The sequence below is a fragment of the Hemiscyllium ocellatum genome, chromosome 15, assembly GCF_020745735.1.
Source record: "Hemiscyllium ocellatum isolate sHemOce1 chromosome 15, sHemOce1.pat.X.cur, whole genome shotgun sequence".
NCBI lineage: Eukaryota > Metazoa > Chordata > Chondrichthyes > Orectolobiformes > Hemiscylliidae > Hemiscyllium > Hemiscyllium ocellatum.
Window position 1 is genome coordinate 67,482,911 of NC_083415.1, and position 17,456 is coordinate 67,500,366.

General features: G+C 43.7%; 1 protein-coding gene across 6 annotated transcripts in view; it reads left to right on the top strand.

Moving 5' to 3' along the window:
• Positions 1-17,456, top strand: part of chd6 (chromodomain helicase DNA binding protein 6) — a 268,663-nt gene that overhangs the window by 73,834 nt on the left and 177,373 nt on the right. For 3 of the 6 annotated variants that reach the window (XM_060836580.1, XM_060836581.1, XM_060836585.1), the window contains exons 1-2: positions 4,743-4,897; positions 11,271-11,830. In XM_060836580.1, coding sequence (XP_060692563.1) covers positions 4,835-4,897; positions 11,271-11,830 — 623 coding nt within the window. In that variant the 5' untranslated portion in view covers positions 4,743-4,834. Of the gene's footprint in view, positions 1-4,742; positions 4,898-11,270; positions 11,831-17,456 lie in introns of those variants that run through there. The other 3 variants (XM_060836582.1, XM_060836583.1, XM_060836584.1) reach the window with 1 other exon arrangement.

The following is a 17,456-nucleotide window of genomic DNA, read 5'->3' on the forward strand; positions in this document are numbered from 1 at the left end:
GCTCAATCAACCTGTTTGAACATGTTATGGCAGTCCAGCATCTTATGTCTTAGTTTAGGTTAGATTCCTTCCAGTGTGAAAACAGGCCCTTCGGCCCAACAAGTCCACACCGACCTCTGAAGAATAACCCACTCAGACCAATTCCCCTACCCCATATTTACCCCTGACTAAAACTATTTAACATGGCCAGTTCACCTGACCTGCACATCTTTGGACTGTGGGAGGAAACTAGACACCTGGAGAAAACTAACACAGACACAGGGAGAATGTGCAAACTCCACACAGACAGTCACCCGAGGCGAGAATCAAACCCGGGTCCCTGGCACTGTTTTGACATTTCTCTTCTCATTTTCCCTGGGAATAATGTGCAATGTCGACAAGCAGATGGCTGGAAGATAGCCAGATTGACATCTCCATCTCCTGATGCTATGTTTCAGATGTAACCCTTCTTCAGAACTAGGGGTGGGGGTAAGGGGAACTGCTAATAAAGGCAGGGATGTTGAGAGATGGGCAGGGTGGTGAGGTAGGGATAGGTGAACACAGACATAGGCTATGACCTAGTTGGTCAATGGGAGGAATGAATCCAGTGGTAGCTGGAAGGAGGGATCAGTGAAAGGAATGGGAGGGAAGGGAAGGGCTGGAAAGAAAGTCGGGGGATGGGAAGGGAGGTTATCTGAGATTGGAGAACTCAATGTTGAGTCCTCTGGGCTCTAGGCCCAGGTGAGATGAGGTGGTGTTCCTCCAATTTGAGGTCTGATTCGCTGTGGAAATGGAGGAGGTTGGTGTACGGGCAGGTTTTACATCATTTACAGTTGCAGGGGAAGGTACTTGTGGGGGTTGCTGGGGAGAGTGGTCGGAACCAAGGATTGGCAAAGGCAGCGGTTCTTGTGAAAGGCAGAGAGGAGTGGGAAGAGGAAAATGTTCTTGGCGATGGGGTCTAATTGGAATTGGCAGAAGTGTTTAAAGATGGTGCGTGAGGACAAGGGGACCCAGTCTTTGTTGCATTTGGAATGGGAGAGTGTTTTAGAACAGTGGAGTGGAGAATGGAGGAGGCACAATGGAGGGCTGTCAGGATGATGTTCGATAGCAGGATAAAGCAGATCTTCTGGAACAATTCCATTATCCCTGTATAATGCCTAAGCAGCAACTGTGGAGCATTGCACCAAGTGTGCAGGTGTTGTTTTACCTTTGTGGAATAAAGTTAAATGTTCTTGTGCCTTTGACGACTTAGAATAACAGGACTTGAAATGCCCATGTGTTGCTGAAAGAGCTTGTCAGATTGAGCCCTGTGTTTTTATTTAAATGGTGTTGTCATTGCTATTTGTACGCAATTTGGTTGCATTTCCATATTTCAAAATGTTCATTGTCAGTGAAGTGCTCTGTATTGTCAGAGATTGTGGCAAGATTATACTTGGCATGGACTGATTGGACTGAAGGGCCTGTTTCTGGGCTGTATATGACTCTATAAGCTAGTTCTGTCTTTGTTCTTACATTGTTCGATGGCTGTTTCTGAAAATCTTGCCAAATTTCCTTGATTTGAGTCAAGATATAAAATTCCATCTGCACCCTGCAGGGCTGAGGGAGTATCCCTTGTTTGTACAAAGTTGGCAAAGCATTTGGTGTCTGTGATATATACTATGAATCTTTGACTATATATAAGTTTAAATCTGCATTCCATTCATCTGCATGCATATATATATTTCAGGATCTTCGTGCTCTGACCCTAAGTGAGGCCACACTTCTAAAAATAGTCATTTCCAAACTTCTAACCTCTCAATATTCAAAGACAACAATCCAGCAAATAGAAAACAGGAATGCAAGTATGGCTGTAGCCTTGGTTTTAAAAACTCCTGTTACAAAGTTTAGTGGGTTTGAATGTGTACCTTGCGCTGGTGAATTTCATTCTGGATAGGCTTTTCAATTGTCAGTTACCAACTGCATCATCTCAAAATGATCTTACTATTTATTTGCTGAGATATTATTCTGTTGCTACATGCTTAAAAACTGTTCTGCAAAATTAGCATATTCTTTTCATGTAACAGTTTTATTTGGAGGCCAGGGTGCAGGGTTCAGGACTGTCTATATTTTTGTGGTCCCAAACAGGTATTTGACAACGCCATTGTGTTAAAGACATGAAAAGTCTTTGAGTGGTCTGAAATGGTTGTTTTTATTCCAAAGTCACAAACTCTTCTTGTTCCATCTGTTAACACGAGGAATTGGTACCCAGGATTATGAAATCAGGAACGCGCTGTGGATGTTGTGGTTCTGTTCGCCGAGCTGGAAGTTTTTGCTGCAAACGTTTCGTTCCCTGGCTAGGGAACATCATCAGTGCTATTGGAGCCTCCTGAGAAGCGCTGTGGATGTTGGGGATCAGTAGAACGTTACAATACAATGACATCAAGACAGCATTTGACTGTATGATATCAAAGAGTTGTAGCAAAACTGAAGTCAGTGGGAATTGGTTAGTTGGGTGGAAGGGGTGGGGCATGCTCTGTGCTGGTTGAGTCGTACCCGGCACGAAGGAAGATCGTGGTTGTTGGAGGTCAATCATTTCAGTCCCGGCACATCCCGGAGTTTGCACGTTCTCCCCGTGTCTGCGTGGATTTCCTCCGGGTGCTCCGGTTTCCTCCCACAGTCCAAAGATGTGCGGGTCAGGTGAATTGGCCAAGCTAAATTGCCCATAGTGTTAGGTAAGGGGTAAATATAGGGGTATGGGTGGGTTGCGCTTCGGCGGGTCGGTGTGGACTTGTTGGGCCAAAGGGCCTGTTTCCACACTGTAAGTAATCTAATCTAATCTCTGCAGGAGTTCCTCAGTACAGTGTCTGAGGCCCAATTTTCAGCAGCTACATTAATTACCTTCCCCCATCATAAAGTCAGAAGTGGGCTACTTGCTGATGACTGCACAATGTTCTGCATCATTTGTAACTCCTTACATACTGAAGCAAGCTATGTCCAAATGCTGCAAGACCCAGACAATGTCCAGGCTGAATTAGCCTAGATTTTACTTGCTCCTGAAATATCAAGCAATGGCCATCTCTAACAAGAAATAATTTAATCAGCTCCCTATAATATTCAATGCCATTAACATGGCAGGTCAGAGGCGAGGAATTCTGCAGCATGTAGCTCACCACTTGTATTCCAAGTGCCTATGAACCATCTACAAAGTGCAAGTCAGGAGTGTAATGGAATGCTTTACATTTGCCTGTATAGGCACAGTCCCACAACACTCAAAAAGCTCTGCCACTCAAGACAAGTCATGATTGATACTACATCCACCACTTTCAACCTTAACTACTGAAAGAGTGGCTGCAGTGCTGACCCCCACCTATAAATTGCACTGCAGCAAATCATGCAGACAGGTCCAACAGCATCTTCCAAAACTGCAACCTTTTCCAGCTAGAGAAACAAAGATAGCAGATACATGGGAAAGCTGCACCTGCAAGTTCCCCACCAAACTACGTGTTGCTCTGCCTTGGAATTATATTGCTGTTTCTTTGTTGTCACCAAGGTAGAATCCTGAGCGTCCCTTCCTTTCAATGCAAGAGACTGCAGGAGGTCAAGAAGGCAGCTCACCACCACCTTCTCAACAGCATTTAGTTGTTGGCAATAAATGCTAGTTCAGCCAATGAAATCCACATCCCCTGAATAAATAAAATTAGACAGGTTCTAGGGGCTGAATTGTCTGATCTTGTTACCCATACTCATTGCTGGGGATAGTATCATTACAATCAATTGCCAAATATCTAAAATACAGATGGTCTATCTGCATGCACAGAAAAATGAACGCTCACATTGATAGACTTGATTTTGCTGGCCGAACCAGGTACTAGCTACTAGGAATTGAAGTATAGGTAGAAAGAGACCTCTCAAATGGTGACAATTATTTAGAACATTATGGGGAATGGGTTAGATCAGCATGAGAGGCCAGGAGGCAGTATCTATTTCTATGAAAGTTTTGCTTATAATCACAGGAAAAACTTGTTGAGATATTGGGAAAAAGTCACATTTTTAATCATTTTGTACCATTTTGCTAAATTAAATTGTATTCTTCTGTACACCACCTAGTAGGATTGGCAGGTTCTATTTTAGTGTGTCATCTAAAAAGCAACACATCCAACGGTGAAACATCTCCTCAGTTATTGCACTGAATATCATTTTCTAGAGTTAGAATCAAGCCCACAACTTTCTGATTTGGGGGCAACAGTACTTATCACTGATCCACAGCTGACCTCAATAACCTCAGATAGATGATGCGTTAATGCTTTCTGGCTGCTTTCATTCCAGAAAAAAAAATCACTGTAACCGCTCTTCAATTATTTATATATACTTAGCACAAGTTCTTAATTTTCTTGAAGGAAAATTGAATTTAAAAAAAATTGATTCAAGTTATGACCATCTTTCTCAGACTCTCTCTAAGGAGGGTGTTTCAGATGCCTTGGTATTCTCCAGCAAACTGATCTCTTTCTCTTGAAGACTCCATTTAAATGGGGATTTTCATTTATAACTAGAGCTCCCCTTAATCTGGAGTCTATGTTTGAAGGGTAGAGGAAGCGGGCAGTGAAATTTTTTTTATTAAGGGGTTTGTTGAGTGAGCAAATCAAAGCCTGTTTGTGTTGAGCGGGAAGGTATTGATTTAAGTGCTGGGTCCTGCATTGATTCTCGTCCCCTACTGTGTATGCAGCGTAATGCTGCAGTATATCAGGAGGAGGAGAAAATGCAATTTGTGCAGTGATGTAGAGAGAGAGAGAGAGAAAGCATCAAGTGTTGACTGTGATGCAAACGTCTCGCTTTCCCTGCTGAAATAGAGACAGAGTCTGGCTAAGGATGGTTGGAAATGGCCTGCTTTTTAATGGGGGCAGACACTGCACTAGCTTACCCCGGTGAAGTTAGATATCAGGTGAGCATTGCTGTGTGAGTTGCAGTGGTGACCCGAGGTGTTCTTTGTGTGTATGTGTGTGTGTGCAAGAGAGAAAACGAGCCCCGGCAGCCTCACTCGGAGCGTAAGGCCCACTGGGCCTTCTAAACAAAAACAAATAGCAGGCTCCGTGAGCTATCTCCTCTCTGGAGGCTTGTTCAGTGCACTGAATGAAAGATTTCTTTCAAAACAGAGCTCCATTCTTGCAGAAGAGTTGGGGTGAATTTCCGGGTATCTGCTTTGTGTGGGGACAGTGACCTAATGAATAAGAAAGTGATCCATTTCACGATTTCCTTAACTGGCCACGTTTCTGTTGAGTCAGTGAGTCTCTTGTAAGACATTGTTAATGCTGTTGTTTTAAGTGTTTTGTAATTTGGTGGTATTTGTATATAATCTAGGCCCTACACTGCCATGTGTGTGTTGTTCAAATGTACTTTATGCTCAGCTTTTTCATATAGAGCCTTTTTTTAATGTTTTCTTGGTTGTTGATTGTTAAGCTGTAGAATTGTGTGGCCCACATTTGAAACTTAAATGAGGCTTGTGTTTCTAGACTCTGAATCTATTCATGTTGTGATTGCTTGATAACTTGAGGGAGGGGTGGTGTCCTGTATTTCCTATATACGGTGAATATTGCAGTACATGTCTAGGTGTCGGTTCTTTGTTTATCAAAATCTTGACATTAACATTCATATCCTTTCATTCAAACCCTCCATGAACTCCTTCCTGCTGTGTGTCTCCAGGCACTGAAATTTCCTCCTTAAACCTCTGCTCTTTTAGCTTTGTATTGTTTACCACCTTGGTCAGACTTATGACCACCTGTTCGGATAGTTCTTATGATTCAGTATTATTTTGGTTTCAAGTTTTTGTCTGATCACAATGTTGTGGAATGCCTTTGACCATTTCACGATGTTAAAGGTGTTATATAAATGCAAGCTGTCACATGTTGCAGTGGGAACTAATCAGATTCAAAGTCCTGATTGTTGATCGCAAGGCCTTTCCTGAGTTTCCACGGTGTTAGTTTGGCTCAGTCAGCGACATTGTTACTTACAGGTCAGAAGTGAACAGGACCAAACCAATGTGGTTTGATGTTCAGCAAGAACAGCTTGGAATTATATAGTACTTTTAAAATAGTGAAATATTTTAAGGTGCTTTACTGAGGCATTATTAATGGATTATTAGCCAAAAATGGGAGATTTTTGGAGAGCTAGCCAAATGCTTGTCAAAAGAAGTCAAATTGAAGGAGGGTTTTTTGAATGTAAGTTTTGGTATGATAAAATTCATGCATCCTCACATGGGTTTTAGAGGCATAATTTTGAAAAAAAAAATTTAACCTATTTTCCTAGTCAGCCTGTTCAGAGATACTATTCTACACCTCTGGAGCAGGTGAGACTTGAACCTTGGTCTCTTGGCTGGTGGGAAGAGATGCGACCACTGAACCACAAGAGATCCAATGAAAGAAGATGTTAAAGATGAAAAGTGAGCTGAAAGTAATTGGGAAGGGAATTGTGTGTAGAACTGAAGTGGCTAGCGGTACCTACCACCATTGGTGGTAGACAGTTGTGGTGGGAAGATGCACGAATATGGAGTTATAGGACAAATGAGTTCTAATGCGGGGAATTGTTCGGCAACAGCCAGTTGCATAATCAGAGGCTATTTTTGTGCAGTGGACAAGTGGTGGGATTGAGAGTGTTTGAACAGAGGATGAGAATTGAAAATTTGAGACGTGGAGGGAATGGAATTTCAGAAGTAATAGGGCAGTGGGCTAGCAGGATTTGGGGGAGGGAAGGATACACTGACGGACTGCAGAGGGGTGCATTGTTAAAGTTGCTGCTCAGATGAGTGATTAAACCAAGGCTCTGTTCAGTGGATGTTAAAGAACTCCAGGCACAATTTGAAGAACAGGGAGTTCTCTTCATGTATGGTCAGCATTCCTCCTTGAACCACCAGCAGTGCTGCTCCCAAAAGCCACAGCTGCCAATATTCAAGCTTCAAAAAAATAATGTTACTCATTGTCAGAATGCTCTCACCTCTGAGTCAGAAAGTCCAGGATTTAAGTTCCATTACAAAGAATGGAATATATAATCCAGGCTGATAGTCCCACTGCGGTACTAGAACGGAATTATCCGAAGGTGTCATTTTTCAGGTGAGATGTTCAGTTGACACCCATCTGTTCTCTCTGGCAGGCATAAAAAAACTGGTGACACTGTTTGCAGATGAGCAAGGAGTTTTCCTCCATGTCCTGAACACTGTTTGTCCCTCCATCAGCATCACTAAAACGTTTTACCTGGTTATTATCTGGCTCTCTGTAGGGCATGGCTGTGCACAAGTTGCCTCTTTGTGCAATGATTATACTTCAAAAATGCTTCATCATCTACGAAATTCTTCAGGACATTTGAGGTTGTGAAATATGTTACATAAAGATATGCTGTTCTTAAGAATAAATACCACCGATGCATTACCTTCCTTAAGATTTTTCTAATATACTGTCTTCCTATGGATATTTTTAAACTAAGTAAGACCATTGACATCACGCATAAACTCCTTTGTCCCTCTAACAACTCTTGATCAAAATCGACAGTTCTCAACCGTTTTATTTCAGAGGCTCCCTCAGTAGTCAAAATTATTAAAATTCTTCAGATCACTCCGTCAAACAACACAATCGTTTTTTGAATTGCCACATTCATAGAGTCAAAGAGATGTACAGCACGGAAACAGACCCTTCAGTCCAACCCATCCATGCTGACCAGATATCCCAACCCAAACCAGTCCCACCTGCCAGAACCCGGCCCATACCCCTCTAAAACCCTTCTTATTCATATACCCATCCAAATGCCTCTTAAATGTTGCAATTGTACCAGCCTCCGCCACTTTCTCTGGCAGCTCATTCCATACACGTACCATCCTCTGCGTGAAAACGTTGCCCCTTAGGTCTCTTTCATATCTTTCCCCTCTCACCCTAAACCTATGCCCTCTAGTTCTGGGCTCCCGACCCCAGGGAAAAGCCTTTGCCTATTTACCCTACCCATGCCCCTCATAATTTTGTAAACCTCTATAAGGTCACCCCTCAGCCTCCGACACTCCAGGGAAAACAGCCCCAGCCTGTTCAGCCTCTCCCTATAGCTCAAATCCTCCAACCCTGGCAACATCCTTGTAAATCTTTTCTCAACCCTTTCAAGTTTCAGAACATCTTTCCGATAGGAAGGAGACTAGAATTGCATGCAGTATTCCAACACTGGTCTAACCAATGCCCTATACAGCCGCAACATGACCTCCCAACTCCTGTCCTCAGTACTCTACCAATAAAGGAAAGCATACCAAACGCCGCCTTCACTATCCTATCTACCTGTGAATCCACTTTCAAGGAGCTATGAACCTGCACTCCAAGGTGTCTTTGTTCAGCAAAACTCCCTAGGACCTTACCATTAAGTGTATAAGACCTGCTAAGATTTGCTTTCCCAAAATGCAGCACCTCACATTTATCTGAATTAAACTCCATCTGCCACTTCTCAGCCCATTGGCCCATCTGGTCAAGATCCTGTTGTAATTCGAGGTAACCCTCTTCGCTGTCCACTTTTGGTGTCATCTGCAAACTTACTAACTGTACCTCTTATGCTCGCATCCAAATCATTTATGTAAATGACGAAAAGTAGAGGACCCATCACCGATCCTTGTGGCACTCCACTGGTCACAGGCCTTCAGTCTGAAAAACAACCCTCCACCACCACCCTCTGTCTTCTACCTTTGAGCCAGTTCTGTATCCAAATGGCTAGTTCTTTCTGTATTCTATGAGATCTAACCTTGCTAACCAGTATCCCATGGGGAACCATGTCGAATGCCTTAAAGATCAGCAAATTTGCACATACTAAAATCCCATAAGAGAAAATTGGATGTCCCCGATGGTGGGATTCTAAAATCGTGATTTAGGAGTTGCTCAACTATAGGAATATACGAAAGAGAGTAGGCCATTGAACCCCTTAAGCGTTTTCCGCCATTCACTGAGATCATGACTGATCTGTGACCTACCACCAGGGATATATTTCTCTCCCTACCCCTATCAGCATTCTGGAGAGACCACTCCCTCCGCGACTCCCTCGTCGGGTCCACCCCCCCCGCTCCGCCAACGACATGCAGGTCCTTAGCCTCCTCCATCGCCAGATCCTGCCCACACGACGCCTGGAGGAAGAGCACCTCATCTTCCTCCTAGGAACCCTCCAACCACACGGGATGAATGTAGATTTCTCCAGCTTCCTCATTTCCCCTCCCCCCACCTTATCTCAGTCCCAACCCCCAGATTCAGCACTGCCCTCTTGACCTGCAATCATCTTCCTGACCTCTCCATCCCCACCCCCGGCCTATCACCCTCACCCTCTCCTCCTTCCACCTATCGTATTCCCAGCGCCTCCCCCCCCATCACGTTTTATCTCAGGCTGTTTGGTATACCAGCCTCATTCCTGAAGAAGGGCATATGCCCAAACGTCGATTCTCCTGTTCCTCAGATGCTGCCTGGCCTGCTGCGCTTTTCCAGCACCGCACTTTTCAACACTGATCTGTGACCTAATCCTTTTCCCAGCTTTGATTTCCAATTAAAATTAACAATTGATCCGGCACCCATTGCCACTTCTGGATGCAACTTATTGTCTAGTTTCAGATTCTGTTCTTTATTTCCGTGCCTTTCTAACGAAATTTGACTAGCTTATCAATTATTTCTAGACTAGAAAGGGAGAAAGATAAATCATAAGCTAGTCAAACCTGGTGGTTCAAACCTTAAATTCACAAAAATAAGAAACCAACAATGTTGCATTTTTATGTAGAAATGATATTTAGATTAGATTAGATTAGATTACTTACAGTGTGGAAACAGGCCCTTCGGCCCAACAAGTCCACACCGACCCGCCAATGCGCAACCCACCCATATCCCTACATTTACCTCTTACCTAACACTACGGGCAATTTAGCATGGCCAATTCACCTGACCCGCACATCTTTGGACTGTGGGAGGAAACCGGAGCAACCGGAGGAAACCCACGCAGACATGGGGAGAACGTGCAAACTCCACACAGTCGCCTGAGTCGGGAATTGAACCCGGGTCTCAGGTGCTGTGAGACAGCAGTGCTAACCACTGTGTCACCGTGCAGTTTAAATGTACTTTGATAAGATGCAGTATAGGAGACTAAAAACTAAGGTCAGAGGATAGCATTTGAATGAATAGCAAGCCGTCTACAAAATAGTAAACAGATTGAAGGCTTTTAGTCTGATTGGCAAATGGAGAAAGTGATGTTTCAAAGGGATTAACGCTGGGATCACTGGTTACAGAAGTCGGGTGGGATTTGAAAACAGGATGGGAATCTTAACACCTAGTAACAAAAACAAATTGCTGGCAAAACTCAGGGTCTGGCAGCATTCTAAAGAAGAATCATCGGACACAAAATGTTAACTTTTGCTTTTTCCCCATAGGTACTTCCAGACCTGCTGAGTTTCATTAGCAATTTCTGTTTTTCTTTCAGATCTTCAGCATCTGGTGTCAGTAGATACAATTGCAAGACAACAAGTTTACATGGGTCGATTCCATTAAAAACGTGGACACATTTATGATAGAAATTTATGACAGTTTAATGTTTTATTTAGAATCTACTAATCTGATTGACCAATAGCTTTGGTACAGGGAGAGTAATATTGGCTAACATTTGTAGTCTTAATCCACTATCCAATGAGTTTTCGTCGAAAATGTGTGTTGGGTCAGGGTGGAACTTAGTTTTAATTTGCTTTCTAACACCCCGATCCCTATCATGTGTTCTTTCTGTATGTTTATTCATAAAGAATAAGCTCCAGGGTTGAAGAGCTGAATGGTCATCAGATTGCTGTCATAAATAATCAGTGAAAGAGAAAAGAAATGGAGCAAACAAAATCATCCCTATGTACTAAAATAATGTCACTGCAGCTCCTAGTCACATTTTCTATCATAAATTTGTCCACGTTTTTAATGGAATCGACCCATATAAACTTGTTGTATTGCAATTGCATCTACTTGTCAATGGAGGAGCTCCAGTGCCACCAGTAGTAGCAGGGTGTCATTACACTGTGAGATGTTTACATAGGCAATTTCCATTACAAACATAGAAGTATGAATTCATAATGGAAATTAAAAATCAGTTTGTATGAAATCAGTATTATGTCTGAATGCTCAGTTTTAGTTATTCTATCCCCTGTAGCTCACTTCACTTGAAGCCTGCACTTGGTCTTAATACCCAGTGGGTAACGTCATTTAATTAGTGTTTAAATAAGAAAATTAAAGTAATTAACTTGAATTAATGTTTAAAGGATTTAACTTTTTAAAAATTTTTTGTTTTTTTTGCAGCCTTCCACTTCAAAGGCATCCAAGCATCCGCTGACATCAGATGCCCCGCATGTTGATGGACACACAGCACAGCTCTCGCACACAAGCTCCAAGGACCAACCAACCTTACTCAATGCAGCAAAAGCTCCAGAACCAGCTGGACCCTTGATTGAGACCAGCAGCAAGAGTGATGCTCAAGGTGCGCTGGAAGATGTGAACGTGGACCAAACACTAACCCTTTCCAAGGCCGAGGATGGAGGCACAAGGGTTAAGAAAAAAAGGAAGAAAAAAGAGCCAAAGGAAGAGGCAGGTAGTGAAACAGCAACCGGCGACAGTGCACCCAAACCAAAGAAGAAGAGAAAGGAGCCCAAAGGAGACAAGGAACCTAAAGAGAGCAAAGTGGCTAAGGAGCCAAAAGGTTCTAAAGGACCCAAGGGCATCAGAGAACCGAAGGAACCTAAAGGGGCCAAAGGGGCCAAAGAACCGAAGGAGCTTAAGGGTGCAAAGGAACCCAAGCAACCTAAAGAGCCAAAATGCAAATCCAACACTACCCCCAAAACTAAGAGCAGCAAGAAAGCCAGGTTTGGAGTTTTATTGTATTTGTTCTTGCTCATTTTAGTTTTCCTGATGGGACTTGTTAATTCACAGGCTGTGGACATCTCTGGCAGGACCAGCATTTATTGTACATCCCTAATTGTCCTTAGGTTAGCAGCCAGATACTTTCTTGATGGACTACAATCCCAAGTGGTATCGGACTCTAGTGAGTTGTTGGGTACGAGCTCCAGGATTTTGACGTGGCACTAACGGAATGGTGATAGATTTCAGAGTCAGAATGTGTTACTCTGAGGTGGTGATATTCCCTTGCTGTTCCAACTGGGCGGAGCCTTAGGTTTCCGAGATGATGAAGCCTTGTTGAGGTGCTAAGTGCATCCTTTAAATGATATGTCTGCTGCCTTGTGTGCCTCTGGTAGAGCATTTATGGTCGTGCATGGGTGTCAATTTAGCAGGCTGTTTTAACTTGATTTGATTGGATTTTTTGTAGTCACGTGTACTAAGTACAATGAAAAGCTTTATTTTGCAAACAGTACAGGCAGATTGTAGCAAGCAAGGACATGGAGGTCAAAGGGTGCTTAGAGAGAGCGAGACATACAGGTTACACTGCACAGGAGGTGCGCAAAGCAAGCTCAACGTTATTTGAAGTTAGAGAATCCATAAATAGTGTGGAGCCCCTTGGACTACTTTCAGAGTTGGACTCGCCCAGACAAGTACAACAATTTAAACAAACATAAAGTACTGAAGAAACTCAGCAAGCCTATGGATAGAGAAACAGAGTTAGTGTTTCAAGTCCAATATGAGTCTTCTTCAGAACTGGTTTGTACAATGTAAAACATTTTCCAACATGCCGTTGACTTACACCTTGTAGACAATGGACAGGCTTTGCAGGAGTCAGGAGATGAATCACTAATTGGAGAACATCTATCTTCTCACCTCCTCTTTATAACCACAATTATCTGGTTGGTCCAATTGGGTTTCTAGTCAATGATGATCTCCCCAGAATATCGATGGTGAAGGGATTTAATAGTGAGGTTTAATGACGGCGGTAGGTGGTTAGGTTCTCTTACTGCAAACTTAACTTGCAAGTCCTTAGCCCGAGTCTCTATGCTAGATAAACAGGAGGCTGGAAGAGTTCAGCAAGACAGGCAGCATCAGGAGGTGGGGGTGTCAAAGTTTCGGGGGCAGCACTTCTTCAGGACTGTCGCTATGCTGTGCATGTCTTGTTACTGGTGCTGATTCAGTAAAAGAGGAATTACAAATGGAACCGAACATTTTACAAACACCCCCACTTTGTCCTTGTGGTCAGAGTGTAATTGTGGTCAGTCTTTAAGATTCTGTCATAACCAGATCCTTTGATTGAGGTGTTTGACTTCAAACAACCATTGCCATCTTTCTTTATGCTAGGTGTTATTCCAACCATCAGAAAATTTTCACTGATCTCTATTAATTTAAATTTTTCTGGGCTCCTTGATACCACCTTTGGTGAAATGAAGTCAGAGTCAGTCTGTGTCACTTTACTTCTGGAGTTAACTTTCTCATGTGAAGACTGTGGTGAAATTTGGAGCCAACTGTTCTGACAGAATGTCATGTGTATATCAAAGTAATTATGGCTTGGTAGCATATTTGACCGCACTTTGAGACTAAGCAGATTAGTGGGAGTTTGTTAGAATGTCCTCCCAAACTAAAACAAATTGCTGGAAAAGCTCAGGTCTGGCAGCATCTGTGGAGAGAAATCAGAGTTAATGTTTCAGGTCCACTGGCCCTTCTTCTGAAGGGACAGTGGCTTGGATAAATTTTTTTTTAATGTAGAAGATAGGGTGGAGGGAGGGGATAAGGAGTAAACGATAGGTGGACATACTGCCCAAAGAGAGTGGATAATGATTAGCCTTGGAGAATGAATGGCTGCTAGTGGGGACAATGAGTGGCTAACAATGTGCAGTGTGTAATTACTGTTCTTATGGGTGTTGGGGTAATGGCATAGGAGAGGGTGCCTCAAGCCTGTTGAACTCTGTATTGAGTCTAGAAAGCTGTAGAGTTCCCAATTGGAAAATGAGGTATTGTTCTTCCACTTGCACCGCTTTGCTGGAGCACTGTAGCAAGCGTGAGACAGAGATGTTGGCCAGGAAACAGGGTGGGCTGTTGAAGTGGCAGGCAACTGGAAGCTCAGGGTCTTTTTTGCAGACAAAACGTAGGTGTCACGCTTTGTTTCCCCAATGTAGAGGAGACCACATTGTGAGCAGCAAATGCAGTAGACTAGGTTGTGTGAATTGCAGATCTAGAAGCTAAGGACAAGGGGCACCCAGTTGCTTTTGTGGGAGGGAAGAGGGGGGTGGTGAGGGCTGATGTCAGACCCAGCTGACAGCCCTTGCAAAAACAGTGCTGAGGAATGCTTGGTTGATAAAGAAGGTGGACATTTCAGAATATAGAACATCGAACAGTACAGCACAGAACAGGCCCTTCAGCCCACGATGTTGTGCTGTTCACTGATCCTCATGTATGCACCCTCAAATTTCTGTGACCATATGCATGTCCAGGAGTCTCTTAAATGTCCCCAATGCCCCTGCCTCCAAACTGCTGCTGGCAACGCATTCCATGCTCTCTCAAATCTGTGTAAAGAACCCGCCTCTGACATCCCTCTATACTTTCCTCTAACCAGCTTAAAACTATGACCCCTTGTGTTAGTCATTTCTGCCCTGGGAAACAGTCTCTGGCTATCGACTCTATCTATGCCTCTCATTATCTTGTATACCTCAATTAGATCCCCTCTTCTTCTCCTCCATTTCTCCAGTGAAAAAGGTCCTAGCTCAGTCAACCTCTCCTCATAAGATAAGCCCTCCAATCGAGGCAGCATCCTGGTAAACCTCCTCTGAACCCTCTCCAAAACATCCACATCTTTCTTACAATAGGGCGACCAGAACTGGACGTAGTATTCCAAGTGCGGTCTAACCAAAGTTTTATAGAGCTGCAACAAGATCTCACGACTCTTACACTCAATCCCCCTGTTAATGAAAGCCAAAACACCATATGCTTTCTTAACAACCTGTCCACTTGGGTGGCCATTTTAAGGGACCTATGTACCTGCACCCCAAGATCCCTCTGTTCCTCCACACTGCCAAGAATCCTATCCTTAATCCTGTACTCAGCTTTCAAATTCGTCCTTCCAAAATGCATCACCTCGCATTTATTCAGGTTGAACTCCATCTGCCACACCTCAGCCCATCTCTGCATCCTGTCAATGTCCCACTGCAGCCTACAACAGCCCTCTATACTGTCAACGACACCTCCAATCTTTGTGTCGTCTGCAAACTTGCTGACCCATCCTTCAACCCCCTCATCCAAGTCATTAATAAAAATTGCAAACAATAGAGGTCCAAGGACAGAGCCCTGTGGAACACCACTCACCACAGACTTCCAGGCAGAATATTTTCCTTCTACTACCACTCGCTGTCTTCTGTTGGCCAGCCAATTCTGTATCCAGACAGCTATGTTTCCCTGTATCCCATGCCTCCTGATCCTCTGAATGAGCCTACCATGGGGAACCTTTATCAAATGCCTTGCTGCACCACATCTACAGCTCGACCCTCATCAATTTTTCTAGTCGCATCCTCGAAGAACTCGATAAGGTTTGTGAGGCATGACCTGCCCCTCACAAAGCCGTGTTGACTGCATTTAATCAAGCCATGCTCTTCCAGATGGTCATAAATCCTATCCCTCAGAATCCTTTCTAACACCTTGCAGACAACAGACGTGAGACTTACTGGTCTGTAATTGCCAGGGATTTCCCTATTTCCTTTCTTGAAGAGAGGAATTACATTTGCCTCTCTCCAGTCCTCAGGTGCGACTCCAATAGAGACCGAGGGTGAAAAGATCTTCGCAAGTGGCGAAGCAATTGCATTTCTCGTTTCCCAAAGCAGCCGAGGACAAATCTATTCCGGGCCTGGCAACTTGTCAATCTTAATGCTTGACAAAATTTTCAGCACATCAGCTTCCTCTATCTCTATCCATTTCAGCATACACACCTACTCTTCAAAGGTTTCATTCACTACAAAGTTTGTTTCTTTCATAAAGACAGAAGCAAAAAACCCATTTAGGGCTTCCCCTACCTCCTCAGACTCCACACACACATTCCCAACGCTATCCCTGATCGACCCTACTCTTTCTTTGACCACTCTCTTATTCCTCACATAAGTGTAAAATGCCTTTGTGTTCTCCCTAATCCGTTCTGCCAAGTCTTTCTTGTGCCCCCTCCTGGCTCTCCTCAGACCATTTTTAAGCTCTTTCCTCGCCTGCCTGTAATCCTGTAGAGCTGAGCTTGACCCTATCTTCCTCCACCTTATGTAAGCTACCTTTTTCCTTTTGACAAGAACCTCCACCGCTCTCGCCATCCAAGGTTCCTTAATCTTACCACTTCTTGCCTGTCTCAGAGGGACATATTTATTCATCACTTGCAACAACTGTTCCTTAAACAGTCTCCACATGTCTATAGTGCCTTTACCATGGAACAATTGCTCCCAATCCATGCTTCCTAACTCATGTCTAATCACATCATAGTTTCCTCTTCCCCAGTTAAATATTCTCCCATTTTGCCTAATCCCCTCCTCCTTCAGAGGTCCCCTTGTCAAAGTTGACATCATCAGAACAGAGACGGAGGAACAGGGAGAATGGAATAGAGTCTTTATAGAAGATAAAGTGTGAGGATGTATAGTCAGGTTAATTATGGGTGTTGGTTGGTTTACAGTGGGTGTTGGTGGCCACCCTGTCCCCAGACGTAGAAACAGAGGAGTCGAGGAAGGGAAGGGAGGAGTCAGAGATTGACCAGATGAAGGTGAGAGCAGGGTGGAAATTGGAAGTGAAATTGATAAATGAGAGAGAGGAGCAGCACCTATGATATTTCAATGTGCCGGAGAATGAGTTGTGGGTGGGGGCCGGAATAGACTGGAGCAAGGAATGTTCCATGTACCCTACAAAGAGACCGTCATAACTGGGGCACATGAGTACCTAAGGTCACCTCTTTGACCTGAAGAAAGTGAGACGAATTTTTAAAAATCATTCAGAGTGAGGACAAGCCCAATGAGGAGGAGGTTGGCAGATCGGAACTGTTCAGGCCATTTTCTTTCAGCAAGAAACCAAGAGTCCTGAGACCATCGTGATGGGGGTTGGACATGTAAAGGGATTAAATGTCCATGATGAAGAGCACGTGGCTGGAGCCTGCAAACTGGAAATTCTGAAACTGGTGTAAAGTTTCAGAGGAATTCTGGCTGTAAGTGGGAAGGGACTGGACAAGAGGAGAAAAAAAAAAGTTGAGGTATGAAGATGAGCTCTGTGGGACAAGCGCAGGCAGAAGCAGTGGGTCTGTCTGGGCAGTCCTTTTGTATTTAGTGACCTTTGAACACAGTAGCCTGTTGTTCTAAGGTGGGAATCATGGTCTGGGAGATAGGAGGAGGTATCTACAAATTGGCACTTCAAACTAACAGATATTAGAGCTCATTTTCCATTTGGCACCTCTACAGCCTACTGCATTCAATATCAAGTTCAATAATTCTAGAGCACGAGGCCCACACACCAGGCCTTGTTATCACATGGTCTGCTATTACGCATTACCCATTGTTAGCCACTAATAATCAGTCTGTTAACATCCATTCATTTTCCTAA